At 40.4% G+C, this 21,817-nt stretch overlaps 1 protein-coding gene across 1 annotated transcript in view; it reads left to right on the forward strand.

The window, feature by feature from the left end:
* The window catches only part of LOC120783171 (caM kinase-like vesicle-associated protein), a 32,245-nt gene extending 13,478 nt beyond the window's left edge, over nucleotides 1–18,767 (forward strand). The window contains exons 2-11 of the mRNA XM_040115944.1: nucleotides 12,445–12,552; nucleotides 12,700–12,831; nucleotides 15,437–15,511; nucleotides 16,158–16,296; nucleotides 16,446–16,566; nucleotides 16,698–16,773; nucleotides 16,893–17,029; nucleotides 17,206–17,284; nucleotides 18,116–18,203; nucleotides 18,405–18,767. Of these exons, the coding sequence (XP_039971878.1) occupies nucleotides 12,458–12,552; nucleotides 12,700–12,831; nucleotides 15,437–15,511; nucleotides 16,158–16,296; nucleotides 16,446–16,566; nucleotides 16,698–16,773; nucleotides 16,893–17,029; nucleotides 17,206–17,284; nucleotides 18,116–18,203; nucleotides 18,405–18,767 (1,305 nt within the window). The 5' untranslated portion in view covers nucleotides 12,445–12,457. The remainder of the gene's footprint in view (nucleotides 1–12,444; nucleotides 12,553–12,699; nucleotides 12,832–15,436; nucleotides 15,512–16,157; nucleotides 16,297–16,445; nucleotides 16,567–16,697; nucleotides 16,774–16,892; nucleotides 17,030–17,205; nucleotides 17,285–18,115; nucleotides 18,204–18,404) is intronic.
* The last annotated feature ends 3,050 nt before the right edge of the window (nucleotides 18,768–21,817 follow it).

The raw sequence follows: 21,817 nt of genomic DNA on the forward strand, positions 1-21,817 counted from the left end.
AAGAGCAAATGTTAGCATGCTAAAATGCTACTAAAAAAACATGGTAAACTAAACCTTTAAACAAAGCTAAAAATCAAAAAATTGTCACTGTGAGCATGTTAGCTTGCTAGCATTGAGCTCAAAGCACCAATGTGCCTAAGTTTAGACTACCAGAGCTGCTAGCATGGCTGTAGAATGTAATATGGTTATAGGTTTATTCAGAAAGCAAAAATAATTTTCGCCTTGTGTTATTTATGTCTTTATGGACCATTTGTGCAATTTATGTGAATTCACCAAGATAAGCCAATAACCAAGATTTTAGCTATTTGCCTAGCCCTTAACCAATCTCAGAACTAACCATAAATTATCGTATTATCCTCCAGTCTCTCTCCTTTTCCACCTTGTTTACTTTAACAAGCAGATTCATAGTCTCAGGCTAAGCGCAAAGTTTTTCACTCAAGTTGAGACATTTTCACCTTGCACAGATGCATGTTCTCAATGCGCATGTCTTTGATGTTTTTCTGTTGATTTTGGATGCATCAGCTTGAAGCTTGTGCATAACATGTTTCAATCTGCAATTAAAAAAACACTAGCCGTACAGGTGCAACTGCTGGAGTTCATAAAGTACTAACATCCTAAGTTTTAGCTTGGTGGAAGCTGGTGGAAGCAGGTTTAGGTTTTGGATGAGATTAGTTTCAGTGGTGGCTGTCGCTGCAGATGATGACTTGATGGAACCAGGGAGCAAGAGACAAAGACTGAGATGGAGCATACAGTTTGCTGGGTGTGCAGATAAAGATCTAGCAGGAGTTCTTTATTCAGCTAATGTGATCTTGCATCTTTCCAACATCAAGAAATATCAGTTGAGAAAAGAACTGCAAATATTATTGCAGACGAAAAGGTGGTGATCTCTCACAGCTGATCAATATACTCCTTCTCTTGCAGGCATACAGGTATCAGGGGCATTTTAATGTGACTGCCATTTGGAAATCTAGCTATGTTAATAACTTACAAGATGGGTCTGCACTCTTAACACCCTCCCACACACACACACACACACACACACACACACTGTTATTGTACAAAGAGAGTAATGCTGTGTGTCTAACAAGACAATTATGTAATACCAAATGTGAGATAGAAATGTCATGAGTCCGCGCTAGTGTGTACATATTGGACGATATGGAGTTAGACACCCTAAGGTTGCCTTCTGCTGCGGTTCAGTTATAGTGCAACAAAATTCCCCTCAAGCTGGGCGCAGGAAATAGTTCATCCCGCAATGGGGAGGCGTTCACCGTGGTGTAGTATTGTTTGCTTTCAAAGGTTATCAATTTACTGTCTTCTTCTGTCCTCTTCATTAATGGGCTTTCTTGAACATACTGCTCTTAATTTGTGTCTCTTTTCTCTTCACGTTTTTATAAACAGTAACTTCTAATTATTAGACATAATATAGTAGTTGATTGCAGTGTTTTAAAAATATAGCACCATTAAAGTGTGTTTAATTTTGTTATAATACTTCAAACTCTTCTGATGGCATAATTTTTTGTTTGTAGAAAAATGTGACAATACTTGTGAAAATAAGTGCTGTTTATGTGTTTCTTCTAGCCGTTTAATCTCAGTGTCTCCTATTTGGATCCATGGGACTGTGTTGATCTCTGTAACAGTCCTTTTTTTTGTAATTCAGCACATTGTGGCTTTCAAGTACATCGTCGAGTAGGGATTTACACACGAGGAGGTTATTAAATTGACAGAACATTAATCACCAAAAATTTTCATAATCAATTCATTGTTTAAGTCATTTATTGAGCAAAAAATGCAAAACATTTTCTAGTTCGAGCTTCGTAATGTGAGGATTTGCTGCCTTTTTCTGTTTAATGCAATTGAAACGTGGAATCTTTGGGTTTTGACCTATTGGTCAGACAAAACAAGCAATTTGAAGACGTCACCTTGGGCGCTGGAAACTTGACCGGAATTTTTCACTGTTTTCTGACATTTCATAGACTAAGTGATTGATCCTTTTATGGACACGGACCATACTTCACGGAGGGATTATCTTTTAGCAATTTATTGCCAAGGTACCTCAAATGGCAATATCAAATTGCATTAGCATAACGTCCCTGCAAATTGTAGAGAAACGGAGTTCACGGGGCCTCCCTTGCATAAATGCTCTCTATGTCTATTTAATACGATGAGCAAGGTAACTTACATTAATGTTTGATGCTAACCAACATGATCACAACAGTACACTCTACCGTGGCAAGCTAGATGGCAGTTCCACTACAAACGTAAGTCGAAAAATTTCTCTCCTAAGCAGATCTTTGCATAAAAAATAACAAAACAACCTAAAAAATATCATTCTGTTAACTTGCTTTTATTAATGCTTGTTTAAAGTAACTTTATGTTACATATGCAACAAAACTACAGAGAACGAAACAGTGAGGAAAATGAATGGTCTCTCAGGGAAAAGTGGAAATGCAACATATAAAGTTCATAAAATAAAATAAGTACTGTACTTCCTGTTAAAACACAGAACATTCCCTTTTATAGGAAACAGTATGAATACTACATGAAACCATATGTACTCCCATACCCAACATATAAACAACATTTAGTGTAGTGTGTATAAATTATTAAATAGCAAACCTTAAATAGCACATAAATAACACTGGATGTGTTAACCTGTACCCTTTGAAATAAAAGTCCCCACTAACTCCACATAAAATTGTCCAATAATTTAATTTAATGTGCTTTTCATAGTAACAGCATACACATTGCTCTAGTTGCAGCCCTAGTGTTATTAGTGGTTGTGGTGATTTCTGTGGAGCTAATCTAATACCTTATTTTCAAGTTGAAATTTCTACATTGGCAATTTTTTCACCCATACTTAGACTTCTGTATGACACCTGGGAATTTTCAGGTTTGTAATTGTTTACAGTACGGTAGTGTTGACACCAAACTATGTGTGTTTGTATGCATGTGTGTGTGTAAGCAGTCATGTCAATGCCGTCTTCACCGCTGTCAGGCAGACTTCACCAGACTTCTCGGCAGACAGGATGGATTTGATGAGACTTTTGCACTAACCATTCATCATACATTTTTTGAGCTGTTTCTGTATTTACGGCATTCAGAATCTTATGTTGTGATTCACCACATTCTCTGCATGGGACTAAAAATGACATAAAGGTACAGGAGTTTTGACATGTCTTGGGCTAAAATTGGAAAGCAGCATCCGTTGTGCAAATAGGAAAGGACAATAATGTTCATATTACAGTGCAGTATATGGATTCACACTTTAATGCACTTGTACATGTGTGCATTCAGGCATGCAGTCATGTCTATACACTCACAAACACTATTCTCCCTCAGGATGGATTGCCTTTTTTTTTTTTTTAAAACAAGCTGGCATTTGTTCTCACACACACTCTCCACAGAGAGAGCACTTCTGAGCCATCTTACCTGAAGAGGAATATACAGTGTATATAGGCACCCAGGTCACACTGAAGCACCCTCAGGGCAGCCGTATTGGAGGTTGACATGCAGCTGTTAATGGACTGCATTTCTAAATAAAGTTTGGCCCCTGAGCAGGATTCAACTGTCACAGTGACTTTTTAATTTACTGGAACTGTTCTTTCTACTGTTGTTACTGCATGATTCCTGCAATGGGCTGCATTGTTGAATAAGGCCTGTACGCACGTTAGCCAACCATCCACGTTCGTTTCCACTCATGAACCTCAAGCTAGAACTCAGTCTTTTGTAAAAAGGACTGCACTAAAGAAACTATCAGCACATTATGTGCATGATCAAGAATTTTCATTTTTGAATCACACCACTACTGAATATAGGTATATCTAATAGTATTTTTTTTAGGCTCCCTCCATTATTGCACAAAGCTAATTCAATCATGGACCACCGTCTCTTTTTATAGTATGGTGGTATAGTATATAGGTATTTACAAAACCAATATTGAAATAGTTTAATACTTCCGTTGTAATAATCACTGTTGGGCAGTAAAGCCTTGATACAGTTAAGTGATTAGTCAGTAATTCAGTAATTAATGTTACAGCTACAAATCCCAGTAATGCTTTGTTACTTTGGCATTTTACCAGGAACTAGATGGTGGGTTAATATCAGGTTGGTCTCGCCGCGTTCAGTCTGGACTGACTGGACTGGTCCAGGATGTGCTAACGTGGCACAGGGGCTTGAAGTGGGGCGAGGAAGAGGCTAAGCTAGTGTTAGCTATTGGATGGTAAGTAAATCCATCCAAACCGTAGAAATGCCTGCTTGTTAAACCAAAATGTTTCCTTATGTATTTCTCCACATGTTAAATTACCAAAGATGCAATGTGTGGGCATGGAAGCTTTGGAATTGTTCAGTGACACCTCTGACGGAGCTGGGCTGAGCAATCAAAGTACAATTACGAACATTACTTTTCCGATGAGTAACTACTAAAGTAATTTCATTACGTTTTAATGAGTTATGTGTGATGAGTAATTGATTACAGTTTACAAGGCAGGCAGGCAAATTGCTGCACATTTAGAACAATTTAAGAAGATTTTTAATCTGATCAAACATGGACATTTATTGAGTTTTTTCACTTCCTGTTCATTAATTTATTGATTTCTGCGAGCTTACTTATTTTTAAAACTTTTAGAAATAAATGAACACAAATCCTGAACGAAATAATTTAAATCATATCCCCAAAATCTCCACACAGCAAATATTAAATGCAGGAAATGAAACTTACCCCCCCTGGCAAACCAACTTAAGCCCAGAATTACTATTCAAGGACTAGTAGCAGAGTCATCTTATCTGCTAGCTTGAATCAGTTTAATAATTGATGTAACAAAACCATAGCATCTCATATTCACAATGTCTTCATGACTTGCAGGTTAAACAGACAAAATGCAGCAAACAGCTTTTTGGCCCTGTTTAAATCTGCGGCTTGCACTTCTTGGTGAGGTGCTTCTGCTGGTGGACTGTACTGTAGGTCGTTGGCTATCTCTGTTATACAACCATGTCCTCTGTGAAACACATATGTAAGATAAATGCTGTTAGTGCTGGCAGGAATGAAGAAGACACTAAAGGCAGGTAGACTTACAGGTACGTTGTGGACAATTGTGTTAAAGGGTTTGAAGTCACTAATGCAATTGTTTGTAGATACAGATTCCAAGTTTACCGTGCCGAAAGATGCAAAGCAGCCCCTGCATGTTGCAGTACTGTAAGTCGGCTCTGAGACGCATCCTCTAGCTGCAATGCACATAGGCTCTGAGGAGCTGTTCTCTGGCTATGTAATAACATAAATATAATTGTGTACTGTGCTGCCCAATTAAGGTTGTGCTTTTCGTGTCTCTGGTGAAACAGAAAAGTAATGGTATGGGAGGCAGCAGGTGTAAGTTCTGGGGGCGTGCAATATATCGATTATAGACCTGTGACTCTGTTCCAGTAAATGTGGCAAGATCCTGCAGTCTCACCTCCCCTTTAGAAGCTGTTGTAGGAAGGGGCTATAATTTGCTCCTGTAAAGTGCAAGGTTAAGCCTGTGGTTCAGTCGCTGCAAGTGATTCTCCATAGATGGGCTGTGAGCGTGGCTGTGAGAGAGTGATGGCACAGGAAGGCAGAAGGAAGTGGGGAGGAAATGAAGTGGAGAAGACTGAGGGTTTTTTCAAGCGCTCTCTCTTCTGCTGAAGAAGCCTCTGCAGTGTTTTCTTATTCAGTGAAGAATGCAGCACTGTGAGTCAGATTCAGAATGAATGACAGCACATAGAGCGAGATTGTTATCATTCTCTAAAGGCGACTGCATGATTAGGGTCCATGGCCCTGACTAAGGCCCTGAAAAAAACATGTAAGGTAGATTGCAAAGCCTCCAATCCTCCATGATGTCTGGCAAATAAATGAGAGCTGTAATGGATTCTTGAGAGATTTGCTGTGTGCGAGGCTGACGCAGACAAGACCGACAAGCAGTGCGGCGCACTGAACTGGGATTAGAAGAGGGCTGAGTAGAGAAGGCTGGTAATTATTATAGCAGTGCCAGAGCTGCCATGCTTCTGCTCCTAGCACAGTGTTAATCAAGGGCCCCAGGACCCAACGATTCCCCGATACAAGAAAGACACGAACTGCAGGCCCGGTGAGACACATTGTGGAAAAGGAGACCATCAGCCATGAATAATACATTCAACTGTATATGCGCCCACTTTAAAACCTTAGCCACCATCTTTATCCTGATCCTGCTCCATACATGCTGCTGATTCGTGCAACTTTCCTTCTCTTCGTGTATTTCCCCCTCTGCTGTTGTTACCCTGCTCTTCGGCCCTCGTTACAGACCTCTCAGCTCCACACTCCTCTGCTGGCCCAGCAAAGGTTGAAACAGCAAGCCTAATACGCTGCCTCGCAACATTAATTAGTGCGGTCAAGAGCCCCGGAGACAGTACATGCAAACTTTTATGTCAACAGTTCCAAGAAGTCATTGCCCCTTAAAGTCAAATGTAAAAAGACATGATTCTTGTGAGGTGCGGTAATGAGGCAGTATGATGATGATGCAGAATGTTGTTTCCTCTTCCCCAGCGAGTTTCTGAGAAGTGCTTCCACAAATACATTGGCTCGCCACTGAATTAATGCAATTTGTACTGTACACTGTGAAATAATATGCATATAAAGTACTTTGATTTCATCTCTGTCTTGGGTGCCTATTTCTTCTCATTATATAGAAATATTCAGGGAATGGTGCGACGATAATTTTGCCAACTCCGAGAGAGGCACTGCCAGGGTCATGCACCAGCAGATTGCATTACATCAATGCACGTCCGATATGTCCATTTTCCCATAGAGTCGAATCATGTCAGATAAGCTTACCAGCATACTTACTCAATTTTTGAAATGCTATTCAGATCACACCTCTGACACTGCAGCTCAGTCTAACCTCTCCGATCAGGGTCAAGTTTTCACCTCTTACTCAATATATGACACCGTATTTCCCATCATCATAAATGTAGATGGAGGTGAAGCTACAAACTAATAGTAAGGACTGTGTGACTGATGAGGTTGAATCCCCATGTGGCTAGAATATAAAATTAATCTTAGAAATCAGATTTTGAAAAAACAGGTAGGATTTGTCTGCTGTGTGAACATAGTGCGAGTTCTCTGATCACAGCTGGACCACTTCAGTATTTGTTTTTTTGAATCCGATTCTAATGGCTGATTTAACCTGTTTAACATTCTGGTGGGACTGAATTTTCATGGAAACTCAAAGTGTAATATTTAAAAGCTTCTTTAAAATGTCCCTTGTTTCCTTTGAGCACTGCATAAGTGAAGGGCTCTCAAGTGAAGACAGAGCTGATTTGCAAAAGTCCAACGCGATGTTTTCTATTATCCTCCAGCCCTTATGTTTGCTTATAAGCATAGTTTCCTTGCAATTTTTACTTGCAATAGCAACTTTCCTGACTGGAGGAGATTGCGAGAGGCAACGAGATCAGCGAGATGAGTATCTTTTTCGCGCTGGTCTCTGTTGCCGCCATGCCTATCTGTGTTGATCATATCTTCACCTTTCGGCTAAAGGCAAAGTGCTATCACATTCTCTTGGGTAATCCCAAGAGATCAGCAGGGATGAAAGAAAATGAATGTCAAGGATGTTTATTTTCTGATAGTTGGAGAGTCTCTCCTTGTGGGGCAGAGGCTCCAGCTAGTCCCCAGGGACAGAGGGAAAGACTGAGACCCCCCGTCCCAACAAATTTAAGTGCAATAGTAACTCTTCTTTTAGCTCTGTTCTGGTTTGAACCAACTCCAGAAAAAGCGACCGTGTTTCTTTAGCTGTTAGGTGATCCACGATGTTCAGCAGCTAGTCGTTAAATTTGAAAACAGCTGTCTGATACAGCTGGAGACTCGGTTGACAGGGGGAGTGAACCAAAACACTGAAGCTGTGGAAAGATGCTAAAACGCTCCATAGCGCCAAAGGGAAACTGCCGAGTCGGGTGATGATTATCTATGGGTTTGTCACTATGAGTGACCCCTTTCAAACTACATGTAATCATTTGATCCATTGTTTATTCTAAAAATATTGATTAGTGCACCTTCAAAATGATGATCGGATTAATGTGGGCAAAACAAACCAGTAAGATTGCAAGTCTTGCAGAACTGAAGTTATATGCTAGTTATATTTAAAGGTGGTGCTTTACTTTTTTCATTTATGTTACTGATATTTATGTCTACTGATGTTAAGTCTTGTAAAAATTCAATTTTTAGGAGGTAAAGAATTTTTAGTTAGTAACTTAGTAAGTATATTAGTAGTATATAGTTTGATTTGTTTTCAGTAACGTGTACCTTGGGGTAATGAACATGTCGTGAAAACTGACAATCCATCAGAGTTCAGTAACAATTAATATAGCACATTTTGTATTATCATATTTTTTAAAATCTTGCTCAGTAGAAGGTTTGTCTATGTAAAATATAGTTTATAAATAACTGTTGAGGCACAGCATTGCTTAGATTCTCTTAAACAATAGTAAATAGTAAATTTGTAATTGCCTACAGTCGGCACAAGTGTGATGCACGGGGTCTGATCTTTACTGCGCGTCCTCATTTAGAGGCTGCTGAGCCAGAGGGAGAGGAGGAGAGTAGGGGGGGGAACCAGGGACAGAGTCAAAAACTAAACAGCAAATTAAAGATTTCCTAAAACAAGGAAACACTTCTCCGTCAGAGGAATTTCACGGTTGGATTAGTGCAAACAGCTGCTTCCTCACGTACATAAATATTACTTACTACTTACTGCTCAGCTTCTACGCTGCAGTCTGGTGGGGCAGTAGCCGGAGGCTGGCCGACACCGACTGTAGCAGCAAGCTGATTCAGAAGGCTCTGACTCAGTCCTGGGGGTTGGAGCTGGACCCCTCTGCATGTAGTCGCGGAGCGGAGGATGCTGTCAAAACTCATCTCCATCAAGGACAACGTCTCCCACCCCCTACACAGTGCTGCGGTTAGCCAGAGGAGCAGGTTCAGCCAGAGGGCTGACTAGGTGCTCCACTCAACGCCACAGGAGCTCCTTCCTTCCCCCTGCCATCCTCTTTCTCAACACCCATTATCTTCTGAGTTGTTGCACTATTACCTGCCTGACATTGCTAATACTGTTCGTCACTTTATTGCTAATTTATTGCCTTTTTTAGCTCATTTCCATGTTACCTTATGTACTTTTTATTTCTACCCTTTTTATTATTGTCTTTTTTTATAGCATTGAGCACGGTAATCTCGTACTTGTGCAATGACAATAAAAATATGTTCTATTCTATTCCTTCAGTACTCTGCTGTTAAACTAGTATTAATTTACTGTTGACCCACATTACATTCTTTATTCAGTTTACCTTTGCACATTACGGTTAAATTGCTATTAATCTACTTTGCACATTTCCATTTTGTACTTATGTCCATGCTGTGATTGTACCTCGCACATTTGCTTTTGCACATTTTTCATTTCACTTACTGTGTATTTATTATTATAGCTATTTCATAGTAATTGTTTTAGTAGTTTTTACTTTTTTTCCTTATTTACTCTTTTTTTATTCCTGAGTATTTCGCAATTGTAACAAAACAATTTCCCAGTGGAGATCAAATAAAGTTTTTCAGATTCTGATTCTGATTACCATTCCAAACAGGCGCTAGCCATTTCCCCGAGGTACATCCCTACATTATTCCACTGCAGCAGGTAAAATAAAAGCCATTATTGCACATACGTGCTGCATTTGGCCTAATCTTAAACTTCGCCCAGACATTTCAACAGGCAGAAGGAAGAAAAATCTCATTTGCTCGTCGCCTTGCCCGGCTGGAGGAGGCGCTGTGCTTGCCTAATAAGCCCAAGAGCTTGATCACTATCTAGCCATGTGGTAAATCTTGGTGATACAGCAGCATGGCCCAAGCGGGCCCTGCTGGCAGACTCGGGTCACACACTGGGCCATAAAGCATCACGAGCCATCGATCGGTACTCCCGTAGGGCAGATAACAGTCGGATCATGTGGTGATAATGCTTGAATGTTGCTGATGGTGCTCAGTCCAAATGGGCCCATTATACAGCCTCCATTATGTGATACAGCCAGCATCCTGCTCTCTCTGCTTGATATGCTTTAGAAATGATTCATCCATTACACTAATCAACACTTTTTTTAAAAATGGGAGAGGCTGATCGAGATACTTTGTGGAAGTACTTTTAGGTTTTTGTTAAACTGTGGATTTTTGGTTGGATGTTCGTGTCTCCATACTCTTCCTGTTGTGTATTTATTTTACAGGCTCATTATGAACCTATAAAATTAAGGTCTTCAGTGATTGGCCTCAGAAAGGTTTCCAAAACCACAAAACTTGTGTGTTTACTTGCTGGATTACTTTATTAGATTTATACGATTTCATCATCCTCAGAATGGCTTTTTCACTCTCTTTTTCTCTCTATTATCCCTCTCTAAAATGCCACGGCTCTCTCCTGGACTATTACAGCTACTTGCTGAATATAAATGTTTTCTAGCATATTATAGATTTTTCCTGACATGTTTCCTAATGCCTCACTTCTGCCAGTCTTACTCAGAATTACCCCCATTTAAACCAGCGGTCCTGAAGAACTTTCCTTTCCTCTTTGTAGCAAAACATCCCAGAGCCAAAGCATTTACCGCTTGAAAGGCATGTGCAGTATATTGTGAGCGAGAGAAAGATAGGAAGCCAGAAAAGGTCAGCTCCTCATACCGACTACACAAAACGGACTCGTGCCTCAGATGAGAAGAAAAGCTCAGGGAAAGAACATTTTCTCTCAGCTATTTGAGACGTCTCCGTGCTGAGCCTCGTTCATGTAGATTGGATTACGAGTCGGTTCACGGAGCTACAGTGAACAGATTGCACTTCTTACACCCGACGCTATACTTCTCATGCTGGCTGCGCTCATTTACATGTGGACATCCATCACCCAGGCTGTCGGCGCAGATGGATGTTGTGTGGCTAGGAAATAAACTTTTCTTGCCTTTTATTCATCTGGAGAAATTTTTGCTGCACAATTGTTTTTCAGCACTGTCCTGCTTTTGCATTCAATGAGCTTCACATACAGAATATTCACACCAGCTCACTACATCTGTGGTGTTGTACTGTGGGTCCCTGAGCAGTTTTAATGGCCGGATAAGAAGTGTAGTGCCCTGTTCAAGGACACATCGCCGGTAGGGGGTTGAAAGAGGCAACAACTCTTCTCCCACCAGATTTCTCCAATCCGTCCCAGGATTTGACCCAGGAGAACATTTAATCACACACTTGCTTGTTGCAACTGATCCCAAGTGCTCTTTTTCTTTCTTTTTTGTTTTGTGGCAAGCTATTTCCTTTGAAAACAATTTACTTTGGGCAATATTATGATACTGCTATCAAGAGAGTTGAAGATATTTAGCCATTTGTACCAAGAGAGGTATCCCTTTCATATGTAGCAGTAGTATTAGGCCTTTGAAGGTAATGTTGCAAATCAGTGAGCAGGACTGGGTTATGGCATTATTGGATTTATATGATTTTGTGATTTTTTGATTAATGTGATGAAGTGTATAGATTTTTTAGATATAAAATGCACTGAATTAGTCAAAAAAAACCACTCACTCCTAGTTTTTCTATAAATGGCTTCTTAATTGCACTTTCAAAAAATTTGCGGTATCACGATATACAGTATATGGATACTGTGAAATTAAACTACACAGGCCATTATAAGATTCTTTATAAGATTTTTTCCATATCTGATGACCATGTGTGATATATATATATATATATATATATATATATATAGTAGAGTCCAACTGATAAATTGTGTTTTTCTTTTCCCTTGAAACACAAAAAAAACAGCTCAAACTATGCTAATTCTAAAACCTCTAATTCTCAGGAGAAAAAAAAAAAACACAGTAAAGTTGCATAGGCTGAACTCAGATTTCACTCCACGCTGTTAGCGAGAGGCACAGAGCGGCTGCACCGCAATTAGGTGTTCAAGTGTTGATGCAGAGCTCATAAAGCACTTTAATTCCTCTCTGTGTCCTGGGGTGCTCTGCCTGTAATTGCTGGCTCCCGTTCTTGATTGGAAATGCTTCACTTGTTGATGTGGAGGCCTTGCCGGGCTCCAGAATCATCTTAGCGGATGCTCCTTCTCCTCCTGACCCCTATGGTTCGTAACTATTGTCCCACAGAAAAGCACTGGTACATTCAGTCCAGACTACTGCTCCACCATAAAACTGTTTCCCCAGCTGTTATATAAGCTATATATTTTAAATCATAACATAAAGATGATTCTGTGCAGTAGGCTTTAAGGCTCTGGCCTGTATTAATGCAGAATCATGAAAGGCTCCGTTACAGTAAATTAAACAATTCACGGCATCTGGTGGCTCTTTAGCTCTTACACTTTCAATGATTTCTCAGCAGTACTATTATTTCTGTCTTATTATTCATTTCAGTCCCCCCCTCTTCTGTCTCTCTTTCTGTTTCTCCTACCACAGGTCAGGAGTGGCCATGCCATTTGGCTGTTTAACAATCGGGGAAAAGAAGGATTATAACAATCCTTCAGACGTGACAGATAAATATGACATGGGTCAGATTGTTAAATCGTGAGTATTTCAACAGCGGCTTGAAGAGCCAAACATCCATACGGACTTCTGAATGATGTTTGTGTCTTTTCTCAAGAAACCATCATGATCAGTGTTTATATTTGTGCAAATAAATCTGAAATACTGTCATGAAATGCTTCCTTTCAGGGAGGAGTTCTGCGAGATATTCAGGGCCAAGGACAAAACTACCATGAAAATGTACACATGTAAAAAGTTCCTAAAGAAGGATGGAAGGAAAGTCCGCAAGGCTGCGAAAAATGAGATCCTCATCTTAAAGATGTGAGTTGTTGATTGGGATTAATGTTCCCTTCAGTTCAAACTTCTGTGTTAATCAGCGCATGATTAGTTTTGTGATGGTACCGTCATCAAAAGTTTCTCATTTAATTGTTTTTCTTTTCCCTGTTTCATCTTCTTAAACACTCATTTCAGAGACAACATAATTTTGTAAAAAGAAAAACAACCAGAAAACAATTCTTGGTGCTCACAGCCTTGTTTATCTGAGACATTGTTTTCTCAGCTTCTCTGTGATTATGTAACTTTCCAGTTAAAAACCGCATTAGCATAACCTGGGCCTTATCAAACAATTTGTTGCTGACAGCAGGCGAAGCAGTGAAGCATGATGAAGATGAAGGTGTGATTTCTTTATATGAAGCCTTTCAAAACAGGGTCTCACATTCATCTGAAAATTACACTTGAGACACGGCAATAACGTGGATGTGCGCTGCTCCCGTTTTTAATGCTCCAATCACCAGTGGAGGTTTTAGTGAATAATCGAATTTGATGACATTTTGAACGGCTTTGAATAATTGCTGGCAAAACATCAGATGCAGTCTTGAATATAAAATGCTTGAATATAGGTATTAGAAAAGAAAGGAAGTGCTCATTGAACCACTAATCCTCATTAATTTATTTTTATTACTTAGAATGACTCTCAGAAAAGAGTTTTTGGTTCTACTTCAATACCACTGACTTAAAATGTCCTTCCAATCAAAAATGTGTTTTTTCTCAGTGTTACTTCTCTTGGATGTTTGAGCTTCACTGTGCAGCATAATGTAAGTGCAGAGTTCAACACCTTTTTTTCACATGCAGGATTTTGGGAACTCACAACTCAGGAGGAAGCCAGTTGTGGTCCAGTGTGCAATGACACAAGCGTGACGTGGAAAGTTCACACATCTTGTGCTCAGCAGTTAAACTTTAGAAAATTGTTCATTCAAACATTCTGGATTTTTTAATTATGGAGAAAGATTAGATGCAATTTTAAGAGTTTGTAATGAGGTAATTGACCCTTGTTGCGGGAAAATGATATCAGATATAAATTCTTTTTCCAAGCAGAGTATTAAAACACATCTGGAGGGGATCATTAATGGTGCGCAAGAACTGTGTCACTGGTAATACTTAACCCCCTTCTGCAGTAGTTGTTTTGGAAACATAATTATTTTCATTTTATGTATTTATTTCCATGAAAACATAGGGTATTGAATACACGATTATTTTGGAAAGGAAAATCACATTTAAATGTGTTAATTCTACAATGAACTTCTAAAATATGAATTATAAAATTTAAAATGTCATTTTATTTTATTTTATTGACAGATGAGCTCTTGGAGCTAATGACAAACATATTTTCAAGTACTAAAACCACAAACTGAGGGAATTTTAATTCGGTACATAGAGTGGAGGGTTAGATGTGAATGTGTCCAACAACTGTTCTGAAATGTATCCAAACGTCTCCAAACAACACATGACTCTGTTTGTTTTGGTAACTTTCTTTTTTTTCCTCTTCCTGGCTTGGCTGAAATTGAGGTTTCCAGTCCTCTGGCCCTCTGTAGGTCATGCCAATCTGTGAAGCAGAGACAGTCTGGGACAGACAGGGACATTACAAAACCCTGCACTTGAAGATGGTTCAGTTGTTCTTCTTCAGGGCAAAGCAGAGAGCACAGTGCTTTATTAACAGACCAAGCCAATGTAAGGCAAGAAAAACAAGCATCTGTCAGACGTGGAGGCCAATGCATGCCTTGCAATCATGCTGTTACGACAGATACAACCACTGGTTGTGGAGAATAACCCTGATTGGTTGTAGAGAAACACAATATTATTGTCCAGATGTAGCTGTGATCAGACAAGCTACTGTATGTCCCAAATCTTTCCCCACTAACTACCTGCTGGACTACATTCACTATCTGCCATTTTATTTAAATACAAAATGTATGTATATGTGCTTATAGAAATCCCCACATTAGAAAAAAAAACGTCCAAATGAAATGCACTACTTGTTTCTAAAAATCCCACACTGCAGTGCTTTCCCTTAGCTCCTGAGATATGTAAATTACAGTTATGAAACACTACACCTGTCAGTGATGCAAAATGACAATGACGCATAAATGTCCCAAATCTCAATTTTCCGCTCAGTAAGTAACCTACTGAGCCATGAATCAATTAGGAAGCAATTTCAGACACAGCTTCAGTCTTTTTTTACCCTGCTCCTTTTTCAGCGCAATTTAAAAAATGGTAAAAAGGATCATGAAGACAGCGGGAGTATTTGCGTCAACTTCCTAGGGGATTGACTGGCAAGAACAACACACTGCAGCCTCAAATAATGTAGCTTCGTGGGCTAAATTTCGCATGAATTTTTCCAGCTGGTACTGTGGTCGTCGAATGCATGGTCATGGTCATGGGCATAGTTGTCTTTATGCCCACTTGGATACACTAGAGCACATAAATCTGATTATCTATGGACGGGTAGTTGGACATGTAGATTGGCCTTTTTCTTGAATGAATGATTCAGATGTCATCTCCTATATGACTCCTTACATCTCTCTCTCTCTCTCTCTCGCTCTCTCTGTGTTTTTCTCTCTGTCTTGTGCTTTGTGACGCGTCTCCTCAGGGTGAAGCATCCCAATATTCTCCAGCTGGTGGACGTCTTCGAAACCAAAAAAGAGTACTTCCTCTTCCTTGAGCTGTGAGTTCAGACGTCTGATGAGCTGGGGGAAAAGGCTCTCTGCTTGTCTTTGCCGTAGCTCGGGCCTGCTTAACTGTATGTGTTGAATTTACACTCGTGGGGAATGAGCCGTTGTAGCCCGAGGCCCTGTAGATAAGATCACAGCTCTGAACTCCACTAATTTGGTATTCGGATATGATTGCATGCTAGCTACACCATTCTCATCAGCATGTGTTCTTGGGGAAAATGATGCATTTCTATGGATATGCTAAATGTAGGATACGCATCTTGTCCTTCGAGGACACTTGATTTGTGGGTTTAAGAATTCTGGTCAGGAAGAAAATGATCAAACACAAAAGAAACATCTATGGGGAAATGAATAAAACCATTTCCCTGTATGGCAGGGAAATGGTTTCCCTACCGATGATTTTATACTGGGAATTATGTAATTAACATTACACTATAAATATGCAATGTAAAAGTACAGTTATAGCTTTCTATATTATCTGTGTTGGTTTTTTTGTGTGCCTTTGTCTGAAGTCTTATTATATTGTCTCTTTCTTAACATCACAACCAGCAAAACCTGCAGACATGCAATCTTCCAATGCTGCAATAAAATCACATTCATTACTTACAACAAACATCCAACACATTCCTCTTTCCACAGTGCAACAGGTAGAGAGGTGTTTGACTGGATCCTGGATCAAGGCTACTACTCAGAGCGGGACACCAGTAATGTGGTGCGCCAGGTGTTGGAGGCTGTCGCCTACCTCCACTCCCTGCGTATCGTTCACAGAAACCTCAAGGTAACATGCTACAGTAGTGCAGGACTTCGAATATATTGTCTAATCTGCGTTGCTGGAGAAGCTAGCACTTACAGCATGTTAGCCCTATAAAACCATGTGAACCGGATTCTAAAACATGAACCTCTCTTGTAATATGTCATGGTCCATAGTTGGAGAACTTGGTTTACTATAACCGCCTGAAGCACTCTAAGATAGTCATCAGCGACTTCCATCTTGCCAAGCTGGAGAATGGACTAATCAAAGACCCTTGTGGGACACCAGAGTACCTGGGTGAGCAGATTAATTTACCATGTGGGAAATAAGACATGATGATACAGGCAGATTGATGGAGAATGTCATGTGTTGGCCTGTTTTCTTTTAAACTTCAGACATTTTTATGAAATTTCTGTGCTCTTGTGCAGCTCCTGAGGTGGTTGGCAGACAGCGATATGGCAGGCCTGTCGACTGCTGGGCTACAGGTGTCATCATGTACATACTGTAAGTTGTGACAGGAAACGTGAAGAGAGAGGATTGTGCTTTATTACATAACAGACCTTGTTTTAATATGGTATATAGATTTTTTTGACTCCCAATGCTCTTTTCCTTTGCTACGTCAGGCTGTCAGGCAACCCTCCTTTCTACGATGAAACCGATGATGATGATTATGAAAACCATGACAAGAACCTGTTCCGAAAGATCCTGGCAGGCGATTATGAGTTTGACTCTCCGTACTGGGATGATATCTCTGATTCAGGTACCTTTAAGATAAAGTTAACACTGTGAAGGAACACGATGACAGCTTGCAGGGTAAACATTTCAAATTCAAGAGAATTTTCCCATCTTCTAACCTCTGGAGTGTTTAAACACAAATCATATGTACATTCCCATCCATCAGGACAATAAATCCTTTTTGTGATTTTTCTCTGACAGCTAAGAGTCTGGTTGCTCGTCTGATGGAGGTGGATCAAGACCAGAGACTGACAGCCCAGGAGGCTATAAACCATGAATGGTAGGCAGCGGAGCTTTGATATATTGTGCAGCCCATTTAAATCAGAACAGTGCGATCAGACTTTGATATGATCAGGAAGGCTGCATGAGATCAGACTTTCTTGCTTGTTTGGCATGTTGATTCATATTGTATTGGGAAACTTAATAGCTCACTCTAACAGGCTGATCACGGTTCAAAATGACTGCTCGGCATTTATTAGGCTGAAAGTTACCATAGCATCAAAACTGATCCTTTACTTAACAATAAACCAAAGCTGCCTTCTACATTAGCCATAATGAGTTTAAACTATGTTTTCGGCCATATCAGCAGTGTGGCTCTATGGCAATTACTTAAAAAGCTGTTCTGTTTTGTTTTCTTCTTCTCGGTATAACCACAATAATGCACTCCCATTATAAAATGTGTCCCATTATAAAAGATAATCAAATCGGCAGAGGAATACCCTTTGTTGTCCATTATTTTCTTATATAGGGGCACCTCACTGACCATCTCTGACGGGTTTTGGTGGTTGTTCAGTTGTGACTGTTTGAAGACTCTGAACTGTATAATATTGTGTTAAAAAATCATATATTGGTCAATTTTTAGTTTGAAAGTTGGCCATGATTTGTAAACCATACATTTTGAACACAGTTGATTGTCACAATAGCAAAAACTAGAGGAAAAATGCCCAAGCAGAAAAATAATCAGAATAATTCTTAAAGATTAAACAGTCCGTGCAAACTTTGCCAGTAAAAAAAAGGATAATAAATTGGGTAAGGCTGTGTGCAGCAGCCCGTGGCATTTGAAGCATAAAGCTCTGTTGTGAAGTTGTGTTTTTCCCATTTTGTGCAACAGGATCTCTGGTGGTGCAGCTTCAGATAAGAACATCAAGGAAAATGTGTGTGCACAAATAGAGAAGAACTTTGCCAGAGCTAAATGGAAGGTAAGCCGTTTCGTTCTCTCCTCCAGGAAGCTCTTCTTCACAAAGTTCAACAGTAGTTGTGCGGTCCTTGAACAAGGAGGTATAGTACAAGGTACTGTGCAATTGTGAGTGTAGGCAGTGCGATGAGAGTCGATGTTCTCTGAGCAAGTTTTCAGATTATAAAACCTATCGGAGTTCAGTTTTTTACTCCTTCTCCCACAGAAAGCAGTGCGGGTCACCACCATCATGAAGAGATTGAGAGCACCTGAGCACAGTGACTCGAGGGCAACCAGCCCTGCAGCCGGCGCCCCAGCAGACCCTGCAGCACCCCAGGCTGCCGCTGACCCCTCCGCACCTTCGTCTGCCACCACACCCGAGGGAGCCCCCGCTACAGCCACAGAGCTCCCTGGCGGAGCAGAGATAAGCCAACCAGCGCCAGAAGCCTCAGACGGGGTGTCAGCCTCAGCCGCCGAGCCACAGCAGCAGAGCCCGGCACCACAGGAGGCCGAGCCCACATCGCGTTGTAATGGAGAAGCCTCCACTGCTCACCACCCATCCGCCGAGGCCGGGGACGAGCAGGGTTAGACCCCCCCCCCCGTTCCTCCCTGTGTGACCTGCCGTCCCCACCAACTCCTGCACACTGTACATTAGCTGCTAGCATGGTGACACTGACTCTGCTTCTCTCTCACTTGCAACATTAGCATCATCTCATGGAGCCTGTGTTCTACCTTTCCTGAGTGCTGCGTTGCATTGGCTTTCTCTTTACATGTATTGTGTCATTTTTTCACTGACCCTCCAGTGTTTTATGTCAGATTATATAAACCAAGTCTATCTCCGCACGTCGGAGTTTTACCGGCAAAAACAGATTAGCTGTCAAGCTGTGGCTAACAGCTAAAGTCTTCTCTCTGATTCTTCTCTTAGTGATAAGTGAATGTAGGAAGATATACTGTAATTGTGCAGAAAACGGCTTTGATTCCTTTTTAATGAGCAAACTTGGGAAACTTCTCTCTGCCAGCCTTGCAATCACAGTATTTGTTCCCAGACTCAGTAGAAAAGTTTTGCTGTTCCCTAAATTTTGACCATGTACCGTAACACTCAGCTGGCCCTCACATATATTCCTCTCAAATGGAAAATATGTGTATCATTCCTATCAGTTATTGTCTAAACTAACCAGTTATTGTGTGTTAAACAATGTTGAGATTGGCGACTGGGAGCTTTCATTCCCAGTACTGTATTTTGAACTAGGCAGCTTCACACATAAGCACACACACAAACACTATGTTCCTTTGCTAACTTCCTGCTCAGGAAAGAACCTCATAGCTGTAAGTGTAAAGATTCTGTACATAGAGACCTTTGTAGAAGTAGCCAAAACAGCATGCATTCTCACTTTTTGCTGTTCATTTTACATTTACAGCCACTTGGTGGATAAAGATGTGCTACTTGTCTTATCGTAGGCCAGAGCGCTCTCGCCTCTTGCCCCAAGCCATGTTCTTTTCAAAACCATACTATACATTATGCTGTCTTTTACTACTGTTCAGTTCGCACCCCTGCTGCAAATGTACGTTATATGAAAAGAAGATATAAAAAAAAAACAGTCATAACATAGCAGTTCTATGCATCCAAATTAATTTGTAGCTTTTCTTTTTTAGACACATCACAGCAGACTTCATGACATCTTTATCCATCATGTGACAGAAATTGTTCTTTTTTGTTGTTGTTGTTTTTGCTAGATCTCAGTCTACCTGTGTCCACTTAGATTCTATCGTGTCTTTTGTGTTAGGATACTGACTCAAATGCCACACGTCTTAATATTTGGTTGTAACTGTAAAACAAAATGTGCATTAACAGACCACATGCGGCTTTCGAGGGAAAACGTGCATCATTTTGACTTTGTGGTAACTAGGGTCATCTTCGCCAACTCAGCTTTGTTGACCTGTATTCTACTGAAAGAAATGTATGAAGCATATGTTTTACCATTGCAGAAATAATTTCTTTGTTTGTTTACTGGTTTATTTATTTAATTATTAATCTATGTATTATTTTTTCAGCTTATACTTGATAAACATTGGTAACTAACTGTCCTCTCTCGTCACTGGTCCCCTCGAGCATTAACAGTGTGCTACAGAAGGAGTTCTCTCTAATCACTCTAGCTCTAGAGGAAATTGAGCAATATTCGACTGGCTGCAGAAACTGTGATTCCTGGTGTCCTTTTGATGGAGTCCATGTAGATGTCTATAGTCCTTGCCAGCTGTCAGGCCCTCCAGGGCCACTTAGCTAACACATGGCTGCTTTCAGATAAATGTGTGCGTGGGGTGGGGTGGCGTTATAACTAAGACTATTGTTATACTTTCTACATCTGCGAGGACGCGAGGGCCTGCTAAGGTCAGAGTCACGTAAATTTTGTCATCAGGGGGTGTGCGTGAGGCTCCGTGCGAGCGTCCGTGTACCCTCCAATTTGTTTGTCTGCCACTACACTACAAGGCCCCTAATTGCGCATGCGTGCCTCCAAGCGGACTCCAAGCGGACTAGAAAGAAGTGTTATAAGAACAACTATGTGTCCTTGGTGTCCGAAGCTGTCTGTTTGCGCGTCGGCAAGGGAGCATAATTGAGCATAAGACCATATTGCTCTTCTGGCCTGTGAGTCAGAGCATTATTTCCTGCGCTCACAGACAATTAACCCTAGGTCTTTGTTCCCTGGTCACAAAAAGACAGCAGCCACATTGTCAATACAATTATTAGATGATATAATTGAAGTGTAATATGTCATGGCTTGTGCTCAGCCACTTTGTCTGACTCTGCCCAATCTGTTGTCAAGGGTATTTACTGTGCACACCAGTGAATATTATATGAAAATGTGCATTTCAGATAAAATGGGGAGAAAACTGATCACATTTATTATCTGTAGAATCTCAAGTTTGACTTTGTTGTTGCAGAGTCTTTTATTTCTACATGTATCTCCTTTTAATGTATCCTAAGGTAGATTGGTATACACACCAATCACTCAGAGTATACCACTATATTATTTATTACATCGCTGAAGATAAATATTTAGATTTTAATGAGGCTAAATCAGAAGAGATTTTTATGTCAATAGATTATTTCATGTAGTCCGTTCTCTTTGTTTAGGTGGTAAATAAATACTGTTTAAATACTGTTACACAGTTTAAAGCAATGCTTTTTTTCAGTACATTTCTCACCGTATTTAGTATTCCATGTCTGTTCATTTTACCATGCACTTACAGGTGTATTTGTAGATGTGATGTTTGCCAGGACCAGTGGTCACCTGTAGGTCCTGTCTTGCATTTGTGAGCTCTGTAACGTACTCCTTGACTGAGTTGATGACTTTGATGGTAATAAAATTTAGTTCATCTGTTTATTCATGCGTGATCCTCTCGTTTGTCTTCTAAGTAGACACTCAGTGGACAGAGGGTGCTTAGCATCTTTAAAAGCAAAAATGACTCGATGGAAGATTACTTAGAGAAAAAGTGTGAAATAGCCTGCTTTCCCCTTCCCCCTGAGGCGGGAATTATGGGGGGGACAAAAGGGTCCGGACCCCCCCTTCCTTGGAGAACCACAGAGTTGCCCCCCTCAACATATCATTGTAAAAATAGCTAAATAATTTTAAATATTATAAC

This window comes from Xiphias gladius, chromosome 21 (assembly GCF_016859285.1).
Source record: "Xiphias gladius isolate SHS-SW01 ecotype Sanya breed wild chromosome 21, ASM1685928v1, whole genome shotgun sequence".
Classification (NCBI taxonomy): domain Eukaryota; kingdom Metazoa; phylum Chordata; class Actinopteri; order Istiophoriformes; family Xiphiidae; genus Xiphias; species Xiphias gladius.